Source organism: Pleurodeles waltl, chromosome 3_1 (genome assembly GCF_031143425.1).
Source record: "Pleurodeles waltl isolate 20211129_DDA chromosome 3_1, aPleWal1.hap1.20221129, whole genome shotgun sequence".
NCBI lineage: Eukaryota > Metazoa > Chordata > Amphibia > Caudata > Salamandridae > Pleurodeles > Pleurodeles waltl.
Window position 1 is genome coordinate 1973755340 of NC_090440.1, and position 21467 is coordinate 1973776806.

Sequence of the window (21467 nt, forward strand, 5' to 3'; positions counted from 1 at the left end):
TGACACAGGTCCATGGAGGTGTAAACCGACCAGTAGCGTATTTTTCAGCTACTTTAGACCCAGTTGCAGCAGCCTTACCGTGTTGCCTGCGTGAAGTAGCAGCAGTTGGACAAAGCCGCACACAGTGTGAAGGCATAGTGATGGGACATCCTTTAACAGTCATGGTCCCTCACTCAATTGAGATCCTGTTGACCCGTACTAAAACGCAGCACATGACGAATGCAAGATTGACAAAATATGAAACTATTATATTGGGGTCACCAAATGTAACATTAAAAAGATATACAGTGTTGAACCCGGCAACTTGGCTTCCAAATGAAAACACAGAAGTTGAAAATGTCGAAGATTTAGAACATGATTGTCTTGAGGTAACAGAAATGTGCACCAAACCGAAGCCTGATGTTAAAGATACCCAATTGGAAGAGAATGACCAAATTATCTTTGTCGATGGCTCATGTTTGAGAGACTCAGTAGGAGTGCTGAGAGCCGGATACGCTGTATGTACGATCTCTGGTATCCTTGAAGTGTCTTGGCTTGAGAGAGTATATTCTGCTTAAGTGGCTGAATTGGTTGCTCTTACGAGAGCTTGCCATGCTGCTGCCCAGCTGAGAGTGACTATCTATACTGACAGCCGGTACGGATTCGGAAATGTCCATGATTTTGGCCAACTATGGTCACAGAGAGGTTTCTTGACCTCTTCTGGTTCACCAGTGAAAAATGGTGAAAGAATCAAGGAGTTGTTGCACGCGATTCAGTTACCTCATGAAATTGCCGTGGTGAAATGCAGTGCTCATCAGAGAGCGCAAGACTTTGTTTCAATGGGAAATGGGTATGCGGATCAAGTCGCAAGGTTTTGCACATTGAACTGCATTTTGTTTAAGGATCAGTGGGAATTGTTACCTGAAACAGAAAATGAGACATGCACAGGTTACGCCTTAAAGATAATTGATACGTTAGAAGAATTGAGATTGTTGCAGGGACGTGCTAGCAAAGATGAGAAGCATTCTTGGGTTAGGATGCAATGCGTACAAAGGCCAGATGACTTGTGGGTCTCAGACGAAGGGAAAATGGTTTTGCCGAACAGTCTTTTGTCACAATTTACAAGGTTTTACCATGGTCAAGCACATTTTGGGAGGGATGCCATGATCAGGTTGTTCAAAATTGACTGGTTTAACCCGAAGTTCAGACAAGCTGCAGAAGTGATCTGTCATAGGTGTATCATCTGTCAGCAGGGGGGGAAAGGGACAGTGGTGAATTTGAGCCACATTGGGAGAGCAGGAGGTCCATTTAGCAAAATGCTATTGGATTTTCTTGAGATGCCTGTGTGTGGAGGTTTGAGATGTGTGTTGGTGATTGTGTGTATCTTTAGTCACTGGATCGAAGCATACCCTACACGTAGGAATGACAGTCTTGCAGTAGCAAAGCTGCTGCTTAGGGAATTGATACTACATTTCGGGTTTCCGATCTCTTTAGAGTCAGGTAGAGGAAGTCACTTCAACAACAAGGTGGTCAAGCTATTGTGTGCAGCACTGAACATTGAGCAGAAGTTGCATTGTAGTTACCGACCTGAAGCATCAGGACTAGTGGAGCTGATGAATGGTACCCTGAAGTCGAGAATGGTGAAAATTTGTGCAGCCATGAATTTGAAATGGCCTGATGCATTGCCTTTGGTGCTAATGTTGATGAGAAATACACCTAACAAGAAAACAGGACTGTCCCCTCAAGAGAATTCTCATGGGCCGAGCTATGAGACTGCCCGCAGTGCCTGTGAATGCTCTTGTGAATATCACGGATGATATGGTGTTGGACTACTGCAAGGGTCTGGCTGATGTGGTCCGCTCTTTTTCTCACCAGGTGGAAGCTACCACCCTGCCACCAATAAATGATCCAGGACACAATCTGAAAGCTGGTGACTGGGTTGTCATCAAGAAACACGTAAGGAAGTCGTGTTTGGAGCCACGTTGGAAGGGGCCATATCAAGTAATACTAACGACTACTACTGCTGTGAAGTGTGCGGGAATTCTGAACAGGATCCATGCCAGTCACACGAAAAAGGTAACGTGTCCAACTGATGAGGAAGTTGAGTTGTTGAAAGTACCAACAACAGAGAAGGAAGTCTCAGGGCCGGAGAGTGATCGAGGGGGAACTGAGACAGAAGGAGAGCGCGTTGAGGATGGCTTGGTCACTCCGGTAAGAGAAGAGATCCAGAGGGGTGACGATGAGCCTATCTCAACTGAGGCAGCAGGAGAGCCAAATCAGAGGGATGTTCTCCCAGAATCAGATGAATATGGAAATGAGCTAGAGCCCCTGACAGACCCAGAAGGCGGAGGAGTTGAGGTGGAAGAGAGTCAGAGTATCCGGAATCCTCTTGAGAAAATTGCAGGTCCATCATGAGAAAACACCATAGAGCCAGAGGAGGGCAAAGGGTGGCCACAAGAGAAATCAAAGACCGGAGAGACATTGAAAGGAGATAAGTGGCCAGAATTGCAAGTGAAGAAGAGAGAGGTGGTTGTCGAAGATGCAATAGAGGAAGAGGTCGATACAACAAGGAGAGAAGATCTAAGTGAGGGAGAGTTGCAAGGTGATTGCAAGTTGAAAAGAAAGAGAGTAGCAATCAGAAGGTACACAGGTCCTGAATGGGTGAATGCAACGACAGCTGAATGGCAACAAGAGTTCTTGGCATTTTTAATCTGGTTGAAAAGACTCAATTGGTGTAAAGATCGAAATAGAGTAAAGAGAAAAATTTGAGAAAAGAGACAGAGAACTTACCGGATGAGACATTGATAACTTGATTTGACTTTTGAAACCTGATTTTGACAAGCTGCTAACCTGAATTGACAAAGATCCTGGGAACGCAACTGCAAGCTGTAAATAATTGCTGAGGGAAGACTTTCGCTTGTTTAACTTTTTGCTGCGGAAAAAAAAAGGGAGAGGAGAACATTTTCTAACCATCCTTTGTTGTTGTGTGAATTAACCATCCTTCACTTTCTGATTCTTTACAGATCATGGCTAACATTAGAGAGGATAATAGAGGGAGTAGGCGCTGTAAATATTTGGGTGTTGGTTTGGGTGTTGTGTGTGTGATATTCATTATGCTTGTGGTTGTGGGAATGACACTAATGGATAAAGGTGGGACTAGCAATGCTACAATTCCTGAGACTACCACTGCACTAACAGCTTGGGAGAGGTTTGAGCAGGATTCAAGAGACTTGCATGAGGGAACTAACGCAAAAGGGGAACTATCCACTAACGTTTTCTATTGCTTGCTAAGTGAATATGTTGACACAATGGATGCGAAAGATTTTTTTGTGTGCACACAGATTCCTGTTTCGGTACAAGAGGAGGTTACCTATCATAGTCTGCCCCTAACATGTGGGATAAGCTGTAGTCTGTTACTAACAAGATTCTATAACCAGGAAGAGATTCAGTTATTTTACTCGAATCATGATTTAGTTTTTTCTAATGTGCCTATCATAGAGGATTTGAGTGGGGTAGCTAAGTACTATAGGATAAAGTTGGTTAAAGGATTCTTTGAGGCGACATTAACAATTAGTACATCTTATGCACACCGCAATAACTTGACATGTTTGCTCACACCTGTAGAGAAAAGCTTTTTAGATTGCACGGAAGATAGAAGAAGGGCATTGAAGGGTAAACTAGAGAAAGGATTACAGCAACGGGCTTTTGCTAGTAGTGAAAGTTATAGTGCAATTAGAGAACAGGGAAAGCTAGCTTTAGATGCACTACACGTAGGTTAGCTTTGCATATCTAGGCCGAAATCATATTACAACAATGTGTTTGTGGGAACGAGTGAATGTAAGCATGTGTTTTTGTTTCAGAGTAAATGGACGTTCATGCTAAATGGACAGGATCCAGCAATCCCAGGGATCTATTATATATGTGGACTTAATGCTTATTACTGTCTTCCAAAGGGATGGTATGGGACATGCTATTTGGGGATAGTTTTCCCAAAGATATATCAACTTGACGATTTGAAAAGGTTTCCGAAATTGTCTGAATTACATCGTACTAGACAGAGGAGGGAGACTGCTACTGGTGTAGTAGGAGACATATTTGGGGCGATAATTCCTTCAATGGGAGTTAGCGTAAACTCCATAAAGATTCAAAGTTGTCTACTATTGTGGATAACATGCTGACAAATTTTTCAGGGGCTATACCAAAAAGAAGTGGCTATCTAAAAGAAAGTAATACATTGTTCAATCTTTGATTCCTGCCAAAGATTTGGGGTGAGCTTTCAGTACGCCTGGACATACGAAAATGTTAGCTCTCCTCAACAATAGACATAAACAAGCCCATTTAGCATATTTAGTCTTGACCTTTTAACCTGCTGAAGTTCACCTTACCTGTGCAAAGAATGTACTAGATCAGGGGCAGAAATCATGGCTGTCTTCTTTTAAGCTGGCAGGAACACATCTCCAGAGTGTGTGTAAATCTACACTACTAATCCCTGCTGGGAAAGTTATGGACTGTCTTTCTTGCAAAGTACCTACTTGTGCTCAACTGAGATGTAAGATTATGCTCCAAGGCCCAGTCTGATCTGAAGATAAACACCTGAGAAGCCCTCTCCATGAGATACTGCAGGTTCAAGGGCAGCAGGTAACCCTGGGAAAGACACTTCCGTGGGTATCCTGTCATTGCTGTGAGCCTCTGCATTCTTCAAATGTGGGGTGATGTGACCTCGTGAGAGGGACCCAGTTAGGTGGTCTGTTATTGATGAAAGTCTGACACTAAAACAGGCAGCAGTCAAGCCAAAGTGTGACGCTGTGAGAGACACCACATGGTGTGGTGTCAAATCACCTTGTTAAGCATGTCCTGCAAATGGGAGTCCCATGTGTGATCTTCTGAGTGGTATCCCATGTGGTAGCCTAAAACCACTGCAAGTTTCACCTATCTGAACCCCAAGTTGTACAAGAGAGTTGTACAAGAGAGCTGATATCCCCAACAAAATGACCACACGATTTACAGCACACAAGCTTCACAGAACATGTCACTTCTCTTGTACTTCTATGACTGTCGTTACTGTCAGCACAAACCTCCTCTAACTACCATGACCACTGGGGGTACCCAAGTAGCAAGAGCCACTTGTTGCAATGCGACAAGCTCAATTGGCAACAGTGGCCCTACCCCATTGCTAAAGAACTGTTCACTCTTCTGTGCCTTTCACGTCTCTACTGTCCCAGTTGGTCCAACAACATAGAATGCTGAATTTGCCCGGGAGTCCCCAACATTTCCGTCTGTGTATGAACAATAATGTACATACATACCAGTGTATTAGAAAAAGTAGGCTTTGTGCTTGGCTCAATCTTAGTGTAAATATGTATGTAATGGTAATCATCTTTTATTTTCTCCTCACTTGAGAAGTAGAACTATATTTAGAGAGAGAATCCCAAGCAAGCTATACACGATAGAGCTTCTTAAAGCTTCTGCACATTCTTGCCTGTTAATGAATAAAAGTCTTGTGGCCAGATGTACACATAACTTGTGACAAAATACTGGTCGCAAATTCTGACCAGTATTTTTGCAACCAGTAAATAATTTTACTAACCACCCTATATTCTAATAAGTTGGTTAGTAAAATATTGTATCATACTGGTTTGTAATCCGACCTAACTCATAAATATTATTGAGATAGTTCACGAATTTCCACTTATTATGATTGAAGGTCATCACAGGAACAGTGGTCTGCAAGGCTCAGCATACCACCATGTCTGTTACCTCTGTTTAATAAAGTAATCCTTTTTTAATACAGCCCATTATTTTTAAGGGACACAGTGGTGTGTTGGGAAAAATGTAATTTATGTTCTAATGTGTGATTGAGTGTTGACAGACCACTGCCGTATTCTTCAAAAAACGTTTTTTTGTTTTTTTAATTCACGCAGAGGAAGGGGTCCCAAAGGAACTTTTTCCCTTTGCGGATCCATTAGCACTCCTATTCAGGAGTAGGTAACTTTTCGAGGTTTTATGACCAGCTATTGGTAGCAAATTATTGATACATATCATACTGACTTGGCATTCGGAAGGGTTGCCTATACTAGCCCCTTCCAAATGCGGATTTGGTATTAGGTCGCATTGCCATTGTAAGGGGTGGTAAACGCTTACTGACTCATAAAATGGGATTAGTACATACAAAATAAAAAATAAAACATTTATTAGTGAGGCTGTAAACTCTGATTCAGAAAGTTAGTGAGTGGAAAAAGGCATAGTAAATCTAGCCCGAAATCCTTGCTATGTTAAGAATAATTTTGTCTGGACAAACCATTTACTGTGAGCGATACTTGTGCTGCCTCAGCTAGAAGTTCATCCTCGAAGAGCAGTCCTGTCTGTGTGACTCCACTTCTCCCTGAAAGTCAAAGCCACTTCCATGGGTATCTGGGTTCTATGACTCCAGAGACGGCTGCAATCCCTGTTACAACTTTATCTATCTGGAGATGGCCTGATACTCTACACAAAAAAATATATATTTTTTCCATTCTACCCAGTTTGATTTCGATAATAATATTCTGCAGTCAATAGAAATTAATGTGCCTTTATCACCCCTGAATTAGAGACATTAGGTTCATGATAATATATGTCCAATTTAGATACCTCTTGATCCTGCCCGATATTGGTCTAATGTAGCAAGTCAGGGCAAACGCTTGACGTTGGTTTGCATGACAATAACGGATATGGTTTCTGCTATTTTTAAAAATTGATTCCTTGCAATTATCCAATGAAAATATGTGATATTTTCACATTAATGCTTATACTTAATTAGACAACTGAGTGTAACGCATTGGCGTCAATGCCTCTAATCAGGGACCCTCCCGCACTTCATCCTCAGCATCCATATTTTCCGAACTGACAATGGGTTTTGGATGCATTCCAACATTAGTAGTATAAATAGAATGTGCGGCCATCGCCATTTCGTTTGAAAATGTATGTTATATATACTTAATGACATCATATTAAAGACCCTCAGGCTAAAATTGTGCTCATTAGATATTTTTTCGCAAACTGAAATGAAAATCAAATTATCAAAATACTTATTTACAAATGTAAGGGTATGCACACATGAACCTGGGACTTTGTGACACTCCGGTTTGGTTACGAATATTGTAAAATGAGTAAAATGTCCTAATTATGATTTTTGTTCTTTGTGGCAGGAGGCCTTTGTTTACCAGCTGCAGGCGAGCTTTTTACAAAATCAGGTACTATGTGTCTCTTTATCTTGAGGTGTTTCAAACTATCTGTCATCTTTCTTGAACCCTTGTCCCTTTCCATAGGAAAATGTGTTTTCTTCCTAAGCCTGGTTGTTGACTAAATAATCACAATTGAAATAAAGTGACCTATGCCTCTTTTAACACATATCCTCCACCCGACCCCGGGCTTCTCTGTGCTCCACCTTTCATACAATGACCTCTTGCCCTTGATAAGATATCCAGATCAGTAGTTTGAACCAGAGCTGCAGATGGAAAGATTTTCTTTTCTTCACTCCAGAGAGGGGATATTTTCAATTTTATTTTAATTTTACTGAGCACACTATATCCATGTCAGACGGTCCTCCAACAATGATATTCTGGTCCCATTCTTCACGCTCAGCTGTGATGATGTAAGTCGAAGTAACAGGTGAAGTGAGAGAAGGTTCTGGATAGAAGATAGTAAAGTATTTGGATCTTCCAGGCTGGATGACATTGGTTCTTATAGATTCTGGGTCTTTGGAATTATGATGTGTTAGACTTTTCATCCTTGGCGTGGTCTCCCTTAACTTTTTGCCTCTGTTCCCCAGGTTGTTGATGTGTGCTGGACGCTGATTTTACTTTCTTTGTTACTATGGGCACTTTACCACTGCTAACCAGTGCTAAAGTGCAAGTGCCCCTGTTTAAAATGTGTACGTAATTGGTTCTCCATGATTAGCATATTTGTTTTACTGTTAAGTCCCTAGTAAAGTGCACTAGAGGTGCCCAGGGCCTGTAAATCAAATGTTACTAGTGGGCCTGCAGCACTGGTTGTGCCACCCACACAAGTAACTCTGTAATCATGTCTCAGACCTGCCACTGCAGTGTCTGTGTGTGCAGTTTTAACTGTAAGTTCGACTTGGCAAGTGTACCCACTTGCCAGGCCTAAACCTTCCCTTTTCTTACATGTAAGGCACCCCTAAGGTAGGCCCTAGGTAGCCCCAAGGGCAGGGTGCAGTGTATGGATAATGTAGGACATATAGTAATGTGGTTTATATGTCCTGACAGTGAAATACTGACAACTTCGTTTTTCACTGTTGCAAGGCCTGCCTCTCTCATAGGATAACATGGGGGCTACCTTTAAATATGATTAAAGTGTAGATTCCCCTAGAGAGTAGATGGACATGTGGAGTTTGGGGTCCCTGAACTCACAATTTAAAAATACATCTTTTAGTAAAGTTGATTTTGAGATTGTGCGTTTGAAAATGCCACTTTTAGAAAGTGAGCATTTTCTTGCTTAAACCCTTCTGTGACTCTGCCGTGTTTGTGGATTCCCTGTCTGGGTCAGTTTGACAGTTGGGTTGTTTTTCACCTAACACCAGACAGTGACACAAAGGGAGCTGGGGTGTAACCTGCATTTCCTGATTAGCCATCTCTGCTAGGAGGGAGGGGTGGAGTGGTCACTCTCATCTGAAAGGACTGTGCCTGCCTCTGACAATGCCTGCTCCAACCCCCTGGTGTGTGTCTGAGGCCTTGCCTGGGCAAGGCAGAATTTCACAAGTAGGTGTGAGTCCCCTTTGAAGAAAGGTGACTTCAAAGACTAAAATGGGTATAAGAAGGGCACCCAAATCTACAGACTTTAGAAACACTTCTGGAACCAAGAGGAACCTCTGCCTGGAGAAGAGGAACCAAGAGGAACCTCTGCCTGGAGAAGAGCTGATAGCTGAGGAAGAAGTGCTGCCCTGCCTGTGATTGTGCTTTGTGGAGCTTTCCTGCAGTGCTGCTTCTGCCAGAGTAAGAGGGCAAAGACTGGACTTTGTGTGCCTTCCATCTTGTGAAGAAATCTCCAAGGGCTTGAGTTAGAGCTTGCCTCCTGTTGTTTGAAGTCTCAGGGACAGGAAAGACTTCTCTCTGCCAGCACCTGGAGTCTCTGGAGAGACTCTTACCCCGACAAGTGGCGCCCTATCCAGTCCCTGGGACCTTGAAAGGAAAGCTGGTGGAAATCCAAAGAAATCGACTTCGGACGACTCCGGACCGACGCCGCTGCTGAATCCGGTAACGCCGCCTGCACCTGACGCCGTGACCTTCGCTGGAACGCGACGCTCTTCGCAGGCCCGATGTCACAGCAGCCCCGCTGAAGTCCGCGACTCCGTGGAAGTCGCCGCACCACGTCGTGACCGCCGTCGCTCGATGTGCACGGATTCAACGTTTCGCACAGATGCTGCGATCTCCGACTTCGCACATCGGCTTGTTTCCATTCTTCACCAAAGGTACTGTACTTGGGGGTCTGCACGACTCCGTGACTACGCCGTGTTAACATCTCATCGAAGCATTTTTGTTTCTAAGCGCTATTTTTGAGTTTAATCTTTAAAAATTCATAACTTGACTTGTGTATGTCGGATTTTTGTCGTTTTGGTCTTGTTTTGTTTCAATAAATATTTCCTATTTTTTTAAACCGGTGTTGTGTCATTTTGTAGTGTTTTCATTAAGTTACTGTGTGTGTGGGTACAAATACTTTACACCTAGCGCTCTGAAGTTAAGCCTACTGCTCTGCCAAGCTACCAAGGGGGTAAGCAGGGGTTAGCTGAGGGTGATACTCTTTTACCCTGACTAGAGTGAGGGTCCTTGCTTGAACAGGGGGTAACCTGACTGTCAACCAAAGACCCCATTTCTAACATTATGTATGTGTAAGTGATCTAGATTTTGTCCAACACATTTCTGCAAAAGACAGGCATACCTCTGGTCAAGACTCGGGTTATGATTTTGATTCTTATAGAAACTGGTTTACTTTACGTTGACAGCATGAGGAGAATGATGAGGAAGAATTGCTTGGTCCCTGGATCATATGTACACCATGTCTAGTTCAAATATAGTGCTGACCAGTAAGGCAAGTGTGCAAGCTGGAACCTGCACTGGCTACACGGGGGGTGGGGTGGGGGAGCCTGTTCTACTGAGGTTCTCCTTTTCAAGTCTACTCTGCCAAATTGTGCAAGGCAATTATATTTGACACTCACTCAGAATTCTAGTACTGAGTGAAGTACAAGGACCCATGTCCACGACCATCCAACTGTGGTGGCCCAATGACATTTTAACCTCCTAATCAAGATCTAATACTACTTTATTCTCAGATTGTTGTTGTGTTGTTCTTGAGGCAAAAGTAAGGACCATATTTTAGTAGCTCTTCTACATTTCTAGTAGATATTAATGTCAGATAATAATTTTGCAAATTCAATTCTTCATACAACCTTATGGATATCAGATTGAGACATGGTTTTAACCCAAGGTTCCCTCTCGTACTCGAGGTTTCCTCTGCAAGACAGCGTGTCCAAAGACACTAACAGCCTGTGAGTCATACAGAGAGAGTTGCAAGAAATTGTCCTAGCATTTTTCCAATGAAACTTTTGCAGAGACAGTGTAGTGCAGTCTCTGGGTAGCGGCATCTTCACACCAGAATTCAGCCACTGCTTGAGTGTTAGACTTGACACCCTTGGTGTGGTATTCGCCTAGCCTTTTTGCCCTCACTCCTCTGTTTCTGCTGAACTTGTTTAGTTGGTAGTAGGACTCTGTCCACATTACTGCTGCTAACCAGTGGTAAATTGATTGTGCGGTCTCCTTCACACAATGTAAAATTGGCCTAAACCTGGTTGCTACATTTAATTTACTTTAAAGTCGCTAGTAAAAGGTACTACATGTACCCTGGGCATGTAAACTAAATGCAACTAGTGGCTGCAGCACTTTTGTGTCACCCACTTACGTAGCACTGAAAACATATCTCAGGCCTGCTACTACAGTCTGTAGTGCAGTTTTTGCTATAAATTGGGTTATTGGTTGACTGAGTTGTAAGGCCTGGTCAAGCAGGAACCACAGTCCTAGTTCGAGTAAGGCACAAGCAAACCCTAAATTAACCTGTGCTCACCCTCTAGTAGCTTGGCAAAGAGCAGTCAGGCTTAACTTAGAGGCAATGTGTAAAGTAGTTGTGCAGCACTTAAAACAGTAAAACAGTGAAAACTCTACACCAAACGGATCAACATCCAGTTTTGAAAAATCGATCAAGATTTATTAAATATGGCAAGACCTAAAATGATAAAAATATAATACGTAACACTAGAGATATGAATTTTTAAAGAATTAACTGTAAAATAGTGCTTGGAAGCAAGAAGGGCCAACCAAGGATATCTAGTCGTGCTTGGCTGGTACAAAGTCAAAAGTCCAGGCCGACAGTGATGGAGTACTGGCCGGCTACAGGGGACCAGTTAGGCCTGCTGAACCAAAGAACCTTACACCCGGGTTGCAGATTGTTGTGTGGGTCCAAATCATTAATGCTTTGCACAGCAGTGGCTATGCCTCAGTTCTGAGATGCTGTGCGGCTATGGTGCAAGGTCTTGATGCATTGACATTGAGGATCATGTCAACGGGGCGTATGATGTGAAGACCAATGTCAAGGATGCGGCAGGTAGTCGAGGCAGTGCGTTGGTTCCGATACACACAGTAGTGATGATGTGGAGATTCAGCATCATTGTCAAGGCTGCTGTAAATGAGGAGTGCGAGGAGCTTGCTCTGGGAAAGCTTCATGTAGTGGCCATTCTAGAGATGATGTATTTTTCCCAAGATGCGGGGTACAGCATTGACACGAGTTTGGTGGTGTCGGTTCTGACCTACACAGTACCTGTGATGCATCTGTTCTGTTCCTCGTAACAGCGGTGAAGCCTCAGTTCTGCTGCCACAGGAGAGAATGGGTTGCTTCCACTGGAGAAAACATCTTAGTCGCACTTCCAAGGGTGCAGGCCTGGGGTGGCATCCCCTGGCAGGGCAGACTAACAGATGGTCCAGGTGCAGGGCAGGATGGTTGGAAGTCTTTTATGTTCCTGAGACTTAAGATCAAGAGGCTGGCCAGCTACCACTTGGAGGGACTCTGGGTTCAAGTGATGCAGGTCCAGTCCTTCTCACTTTCGAAAGGAAGCAGTGGGACTCAGGGCAGCACAGAAAGGCAGGAGATCAGCAAAACAGCAGTCCAGCAGAGTGGCAGTTCTTCAGCAGCACAGCAGTCCTTCTTCCTGGTAGATTAGTCACAGGTCTAGACGTGTACGGATGTGGTGGTGTCAGAGGTCCTGTACTTAACCCAGATGGGCCTTTGAAGTGGGAACGACTTCAAAGACAGCCAACTGAAGAGCACTGGGCTCCAACCTTCCTGCCCTGGCTCCAGACTCACTCAGAGTTATGCAGCTCTTTGTGTGGGGGCAGGACAAAGCCTATTCAGGTGTACCGAAGAATGAGCCCGGAACCACGAGGTTGTGAAAAACGAAAGTAAAACAACGCTTTCGTTTTCCACGACTCCCTGGTTTCGGTGCCTTAACCACGCATGTCTGAACAACGTACATGCGTGGTTAAGGTACAGAAGGGAGTTGGAGTGGATGTGTTGAAGGAGGAGGTAAGTTGGGCTGGGACTGGGGCTGTTTTAACCACGCATGTCTGAACAACGTACATGCGTGGTTAAGGTACAGAAGGGAGTTGGAGTGGATGTGTTGAAGGAGGAGGTAAGTTGGGCTGGGACTGGGGCTGTTTTGGGGGTGGGGGTGAGGGGGCTGGGGGTGATTAGAGTTTGGGGGGCAGGGTTTAGGTTTTAGGGGAATGGTGGGGACTCAGGGTATTTTTAGTTTTGGGGGGCTGGGGGTGATTAGAGTTTGGGGGGGTCAGGGTTTAGGTTTAAGGGGTGGGGTGGGGTGGGGGGCTAGGGTGGAAGCATGCTGGGTTGTGCATGCTGAATGGTGATGCCTTTACAAGGAATGCATTTACAACAGTAAAATTGTTGTAAACGCATTCATGGTAAAGGCATTAGGCCCATATTATACATTTAATTTTTTAGCACGGCATTTGCGCCGCTTTTTAAAGGGAAAGCAGTGCAAACTTACAAAATACAGTTTATGTATATGTTTATGACACCCCTGACAGGTGTAGGCTGGCCCCCTAATTACACCAGTCAGCTTACCTGGGCTAGTGAAGAAAAATTTAAGCATATATAACTGAGACCTAGGAAATCGAAAGAATGTGTGGATCATGAGTTGCTTTTCTATTGACGGTATCAGAAAATGTGATTATTTTTTTACGAAGAAGTCTGACTCACGCAAAACAACTCTTGATTGTGACCCTGCATCTTCATCATGGCAAACGTGATTTAGGGTTAGATGGTAACATAACCCATCTTGCTTTAAAGAGGAAGTTCTTCTAAGAATTTACTGGCAGAATTTGCTCTACTACACCTATTGTGGAAAGGAGGAAACACAAACAGCCCATTCTCTACTATAATTAGCTTTATTTCTGAAAGGCGCTTCTTCTTTCTGACCTCATATTTTCACACATTTAATATGTTCACGTATTTGTGTTTCCTTTTTTAGGGAATTACTGTTCCTCAGCTCTTCATAGGCATTGCCGTGAATATCATTAATGCCATACTGCATTATGCCTTTCTGTTTGTGCTGGATTTTGGTGTCATGTAAGTTCTACTTTTTTTTTATATGATTTTAGTAAAAAGAAACATCAAAGTCTAGAGTGCTAAGAAGCATGTTTTAAGGTGCTTATCTCCTGTTTTCTGCAAGATCTTAATTAAAAGCCGTCTGTACCTAATAATTTTTCAGTAAAATCTTGCAATTAAATTCACGTCAATGTAGGCATTAATTTGAACTAATAGTTTACACAATGAACACATTTTTGTTGCAACATGGATTTGAATGATTTTTCACTTAGATTAACTGGCGATCAAGACGGCAGTGCTGTCTTTTAAGGAACCTTTATGGTCCTGCAACCTGCAGGGGGTAGGTTTCAATCTTGTCAAGTTTCAATCTCAGTGGGAAAGCTTATTCTTTGATTCCTTGGGGGTCTGTACAAGGATCATTTTTAAAGTGGGTGGCTATAAAGCCTAATATTATAGGTTCACCAAGCAATTCAGTTGGTGGTGTGAGCTATATAAATGTTTGTGTTATGAGTACATATGGACGGAATGACATGCAGTTTATTCATGTAATTAAGAGTCGAAGAGAGCTCTTACATATTCATGATAAACGCATCACCGATATCATTACTTGTAAACATCCTGCGACCTTCAAGTCAAATTAACACATGTATTGGAGCTAAAATTGCTTTAATTGTCTCTAACAACTGGTACAGACATATTCTGTTAACTAATTGGCGCGGGGGGAGCAGAAGTAAGGAATATTACACCCTCATCTACCATTATTTATTCACAGGGTTATAACTTAAATAGCTGAATGTCACTTCAACTGAAATAGAAGTGGTAATATGTTGTGAATTTGGTTCAGTTTACTTCCTGTCCACCTTTTTCCGTCTCAGTCACATATAGCTTAGAGCCATTGTTTCCATACATTATGTATACTTAAAGTGGTCTTTGTATCATCCAGGTGCACATGATTCAACATCCTTTTGTCTGTCTCACTTCCTTGCTACTGTTACCAAGGCGTTTGCCCTATTCCTCTGCATGTCCCGCTCAGAAGCATTTTGATCTCACCATGCTTTGATTAGACAACATCAATATTTCCACTGCTGACAGTTCACCTTGCTATAGTGCATCTCAGAGACTATTTTCTATCCCTCCCCTCTCTTTGTCACTTTCCCTGCTCCTTGCAGCCCCCCTACCAGGGGTGGTTTCTCCTTCAGGGCTGAGGGGCTGCACCAATCTGAAGATCCTACACATTTATATCTAAAAATATAAACTAGATCAATTTGTTTAGAGATACAACTGTATCTCTAAACAAATCGATGCATTTAAGTGTGGCCTGTCTGCCCAAAGCTGCCTGCCTCACCTCTCTTTGAAGCAAGAGAGTGAAACCAGGCAGTAAATCAACTTTCTCCACCGTGACTCACGATGCAGGGCTTACCTTTCTAAAGCCCTTTCTTTCCATTGTGGCCTATGGCTGTATCCAATATAGGCCAGTGATGCTTTTGCCGTCATGGTTTCAGGCTTCGGAGTCTTCATCCCTGCGTGAGGGCAGGCATCTGTCATTGACAGGCATAGATCCTACCCTTCCCCATTTGTCACGCAGTAGGAGTGGATGCAAGCATGCATGATTTGCTGACTTGTCCTTGTTAATGGTAAGTGTTATAATGCTAATCTTGGGTTATTCATATTGTGCTCAGACCCCTTGTAAACCTAACCTCCTATCTTCATGCTCTTGACATTAATGCCAAACACATGGATTGATTTACCAATCAAAAATGTTAATGTAATGTGTGTCAGAGATTTACTTAATGTTGCATTCCCCAAGAGAGTTAGCTGTTTCATCATGCTGTGTTTCTGTACTTTTTTGTGCATCTTATTACTCTTGTATAGTGCAATGCCAAGTGTTTATGAAAGGCTTTGATTGAAAGCTCTGGTGGTGAGGCTGAAGACAAAGCAAAGTGCCTGCCAGTGAGTTGGTGTCTCTGCAAATCACACAGAATAAAGCCCATGTATTCCAGTTAGAATTGAAATTGAGAGTAAAAGTGTGTGAAAGGGGGGTTGCACACAGGTCAAAATATTTAGAAGGCAAAAGCCAAAGGAAATAAAGTGCTTGAATATGAATGAGTGTAGTGTATGTTTGGGATGGTAAAATGAGGGTGATGCGAGGAAGTGCATTCAGGGGAAAATGAAAAGAGGGTGCTAAAGAGGAAAGAGAGGTCGTTCAAAATGTGCAGATGGATGAGATGTGCAGAGGAAAAGGCCATACGTATCTAACATAAAGCACACATAACTGAAATCCATACTCCTTCCATAGGCCTCAATAATATTAAATTTCCAATGTTTATAACAAATCATTGTTGTTACTCATTTTTTCAGCTAACAAACCTTGACAAACTAATAGTACTGACACGCTTTAGGTGCATGTCAGTTGTGTTATTCTGAAAGCAATAACATCTCAGAGAGAAATCAAAATAAAGGACGGGTGGCACACAATAGGAGTCACAGAAATTTATTTTACATGTCCCTTTTAGAGACCTCACACTTTTTTCATTCCACTTAAAGTCCTGTCTGCACTTAGTTTCATATGACTGATTGCAGCCAGCAGCTGTGGGTGCTTCCTGATGCCTGGTGAGGTAATTTTCTACCAAAGTTGATGCTGCATGCAGTGCAATACACTGGAAAAGCACACACATTAAAGGGCAAAAGTTGTTGTGCTGTGCAATTTGCACATTTAAGTAACCGTTGAACATGTTAATGCCGTAAGATATGGGGCAGTTTTTAATGTGTGTAATATTTCAAGACTATACGTTCACACTGATTTATAAACCTTGCTTTCTTGCTAAATTCAATTACTTTCAAATGCACAGCATTTTCATTTTTTTCTTGGGAGGAGGAACCACACTAGACCCCACGTTCGTCCATTAAGGTTGTTTGCTTACCTCACTACAGAAAAGTCATACCCAAATTTTACGCCCCACCACTTTCAAATGTCACCAGCCACCACCGAACCCTACTACACCCATTTCTCCCCATTCTGAGACCCTCTTGCTGAGTGGCCATAATAAAATAGTTTTATACCATTTGATGATTGCCATCTATGAACGTGCAATGGCAAACATATTTCAATTTATTTTGTTAATGTTTTGATAAAATAACTACAAAATACATTACAAAATGGCCACCATGGACAAACATGGTTCTGCAACAGCCAACAGCCATCTTTGAATGTATGTTAGTAAATGTGGAACAAAATCAATTTACTCATGGCCACCACAGATGCACATGGCCTAATGTATTGTGCATGACCTGCATGCATAACCTCAGAATCGGCAAAGCCCACTTTGCACAGCCAAAAGCCATACCCTGAGCTCATAACTTTTTACACACAGCCAAAGGCTGTGCACATAGGACTTGTAGTTGGTTAGACTTTGGCAGAGAGGGAACGCTGCTAAAACGTGGCTGCGTACCCTGTCTACCAATCTGATGGTTTGGCCTATCCATTTAGAGTGGGGCGGTAATCATGTTACCACCGCTGATGCCCCCTTTTACTCTACTTGCAGGAATCTTAACTTGACACCTGACGGACTTGAGGTCCTCAATGTATTTACATTAGACATCCGTCCTATATATAGCAGGCAGCCTGATTTACTTTTTTTTCTTTTTGGGGCCACCAGAGAAAGCCTGGCAGTCCTGAACAGAGAAAAATAATTATGACCTCCAGATCCTGAAAGAAAATGTCAAGCGTATTATTAGTATTTTATTTGTTTTTGTGAAACTATTTTTTTACTGAGCACCCTCATAAAGTATCGCACCACTCAGCAAACTTGTACAGCCTTCAGAGGTGTAGCTGTGGTCTATGCTACATTGGGATAGGCCTCCAAATAAGGTAGATGGTAGTCCGCCAGGGAATTGGAGGGATCTGAGGTTACTACCTCTGCTCCTCTGGCTGACATTCGGCAGCCAGCTCACCTTATATCAGTTGCCTTACTCAGATCCTGCTATGACACAAGGCACATTGGTTTCACGTTTTGATAGAGGGCAAGAATATATCATTATAAATGCTAAAAAAATCACAAAAAGCTATGGATCTTTACTTAGAACATTAACAACAAAAAAATAATATTTTTTTATAAAAGATCATAGATATTTGTCTTAAAATACCTCAACTGAAGGGACAATATGGGTACAGTGCAAAACTTAGATGCTCCTGAAGTTTATCACTTATGATGAGTAATGCAGTATTAAATCCCACTTTTATTGCACACAATGCACTTGTATAAAACCACATATTTCACACGGAGCGCTGAAATGTGGTAAATATTTTACTGTCACAAGTGAAATATGAAAACCATCATTATGGTGACAGTCCCTCAAACCACTTGCCAGACCTATACCATTGTTAGGGTTACTAGGATGGTGTTGAATGGAGGATCAAATTAGGCACCACAATTATAAAAAATTTGCAGCAGAAATGGCAGGCCAAGCCATGCGCTCAGTCCTCTTTCTCTGTCCACAGCAGGAAATAGTTGCTCTTGATGGTTAAATCAGACTAGCCTTGCAGCGGGCTTTCACGCAGATTTATCAAATGGTGCCAAATGAATTAGCATATAAACATATTTTTGCCCCCGCCTTTTAACTCGGTCTCCCTTGATGAACCTTCAGAAAAACAATAATAGAGTAAATATGCTAAGACTCTGCCAAATAACATGCAGATGTATCAAAAGGAAAAGGTTGCAAAGTCATTCATAAATAAAAAACTGTTTTGACCTATCCTTTTTTCTTTGACTCCCCGGTTCAAACCTCATGCCACATTTGATGCAGATTCATTAATCAGTGTCAAAGTTACAATTTAAAAAATGTATTAATCACTTCTCTAGTTTCCACCCTTTATGTAGTGCAACTAAACACCAATAGAAAACTATTCCTACAAAGCTACTGCCAAATTGTGTGCAGATCCAACACATGGTGCCAACATTATTAGCAAATGTATCCCTTTTTGGCCTCCCCTATAAATGGGCCACCCTTGATTGATCCAGACCAATTCGAAAATGGCAGCACTGATCACAGCATAGTAAGGGCCCCATTATGAGGCTGGCAGTCTTGAGACCGCCAGCCTCACGGTAGCGGTTGCACCTCCACACTCCAAGTGGTCTGACCACCACATTACGACCCTGTCAGTCGAACCACCATCCCTGCCAAGATCAGGTTCCCAACAGGCTGATGGTGGTCGGATTCATAGTCAGCAATGGCGGCACTGACTTCAGTGCCGCCGTTATGCTCAGGAGTTCCCTTTCCACCAGCCTGTTTCACCACCATTAAAAGGCTGGCAGAAAGGAATTGCTGGGGACCACAGGGTGGCCCCTGCACTTCCCACAACCATGTTGTGGGCATTGCAGAAGCCTCCCTGCCCAGCACCCTCGAAATGCGCACTGTCTGCTTTGCAGACAGTGCGCATTCCGAGGGTGCTCTTGTGCTATGGTATTGGTCTCGGCTCCCCTAAGGGCCAATACAGTAGCGCTGTTCCTGCCGGGCTAACCAGCAGGAACGTCGTAATATGATGTTCCCACTGGTCAGCTCGGTGGGTACATTGTAATATGACTGGGGGGAAGGCTGCCGGGTTGATGGTGATCTAGTCCCCGAGAGTTTGGCGGTCAGCTCGTCTGATGCCAAACTGGTAATGAGGCCCTAAGTGTCGCACAAATTTCATGCATATTTGTGAAACAGTTCAAAAGTCTTAAGCAAATCAATACATTGGCCTTGCAGCCAACATCTTAGCTGACGGCTGTGCATAGAGGGTGTCAGTCTGCCACTGGGTGGTTGGACACTAGGCCCTTAACCTAGCTGTTCGATGTAGTATGTGGTTAGGACTCACGGATTTAAGGTATTTTTTTTTTTTAACATTTCTGTCTGTATTCAGCCATATTTATATTTGGATATCCTAATGGTATTTATCCATATTTAGTTTGTGTTTTGTGAAGAAAGAAGGTCATAACTTGTATATTTCCACAGTTATTTAACTGATATGTGTGCTGGCATACCTTGTTGTCAGCCAGGTTTTAGCATATCATACAGCCAAATATAATAAAACAATACACCCACATGAAATTATGACCATATTAGTGCAAACATAAGTTGAGAATGCAGTAATTTAAGGAAATGGCATTCTATTTTTAACTCATCATGCTGTGAATCAGTATAGCATTTGGTCTGAAATAAGCAAATCGCAGGATGGACAGTCAGTCAAATGAAGTTCCATTTTCTGTATTTTTCCCATCTAAAAATAAATAAGGACATGAAACACTATTTTCTGACTGTATATTCTGTAAAAAAACAGTAAACATGGAAAATTGGGAGCCATGTATATGATCAAGAAACCCCAAAACGTAATTGAAAAATATGCGGTTACACTGAAGTTATGGTTTGCCTGGTTTCTAACACCTTAACATATGTTTAAATAATCTCAGAAATTCGCTGATAATAACACAGCTAAAGTACAGTTATGGTTACAAATTAAAACTGAAAAAACACTGACCTTTGAAAGTTATGATTAGCTCCAGAATTGACAACTCACACTACAGCCATGCAAACCATAGATCACTCAATAAATGCAATGGTTCACAAACCCTATAGAGAACTATTTTAAACACCCACAAGTCTACATGGGTTCACGCAGTCTGAACCAGGGTTTGGGAACCCAAGAGAAACTCAACCATTCTCCAAGAAGCAGAGTTCATAAACATGTGACACGCACTGAGATATGCAGCAAAATTGACTTTATTTTTTTACTGTCTGAGGGAGGATTCATTTGAACCACACTCATGTGCACCAGGGGTAGAGGGGATGCTATCACTGAACCATATGGTACAATTTCTGATGCCCAGGGGCAGCTGCTGTTGGGGCAAAGTGGTGGGGCGGGGTGCACAAAACAAAGACAACAAATATAGAAATTATAAACAAAAACTTACCTGATGCCCGCCGCATCGCCGCCGGTGCAGCGCTCTTCTGGCTCCACTTACTGCTGGCACAGGCTCCCAGTCTGCCTTGCAACCAGTCCTAACGCAGCTGTCATGCTGCTTGAAGCATCAGAGCAGAATTAGGATTGGCCTGAGGGCCCTGGCTTTGTGCTCCTAGACAGACTGGGAGCCTGTTCCTGTTATCTCCTACCAGGCAACGCACCTCGAGTTGGAGAGAGCTCAGTGCACATGTGGGTTTGGCCGTCCTGAGACGGCCGGCCAAATACACATGTGCACTGAGGGGAGTGCACACCACCCCACCCTGCCTGTCATCCCCTATGGATCCGCCCGCCCCCTTGAAAAATAAAACGATCATAAACATGGTTTATTATTTTATTTTTCAAGTTGTGCAGCTGCATTTGGGAGGCGATGCTCCTCTGCCATGGTGGAGGAGCTGCCACTGCTGACGCCTCAAGAATGTCGAGGGAATGCAAGGAGAGCGTAGGAATCACTAATCCAGCACAGGACACTTCAATGCTGCAATAAAATATATTTTCAATGGGTTTAAGGCCAGGGCAACTTTTTTCAAAATAAAATTTTAGCATTGTTGAAGAAAACTCAACAGCAAAGGGGAGAGCTATGATGCTCTGAAGGATGAGTCAAGTGTGCGTATTGTCTGTTGGCACCTATGAATTGGTAGAAAAGGAAAAAAAACAATGGCAAAAAGTAGAAAAGGAGTTAACACTTAAAACAAAACACTTAAACCAAGACTTCATGTAAAAAACGCACACATACACATTATGACCAGAAATCCTAGAAGTAGTGATGTCATCAGTTATGTTAGTGGTTTCATCAATGATGTCACTTTTGATGTCAGTAATAATTGTC

The 21467-nt window shown here is 42.8% G+C and overlaps 1 protein-coding gene across 2 annotated transcripts in view; it reads left to right on the forward strand.

Annotated features, from left to right (window-relative positions):
- Positions 1 to 21467, forward strand: part of LOC138285875 (multidrug and toxin extrusion protein 2-like) — a 724302-nt gene that overhangs the window by 469117 nt on the left and 233718 nt on the right. For both annotated transcript variants that reach the window (XM_069226367.1, XM_069226366.1), the window contains exons 6-7: positions 7164 to 7208; positions 13568 to 13665. In XM_069226367.1, the coding sequence (XP_069082468.1) occupies positions 7164 to 7208; positions 13568 to 13665 (143 nt within the window). The remainder of the gene's footprint in view (positions 1 to 7163; positions 7209 to 13567; positions 13666 to 21467) is intronic.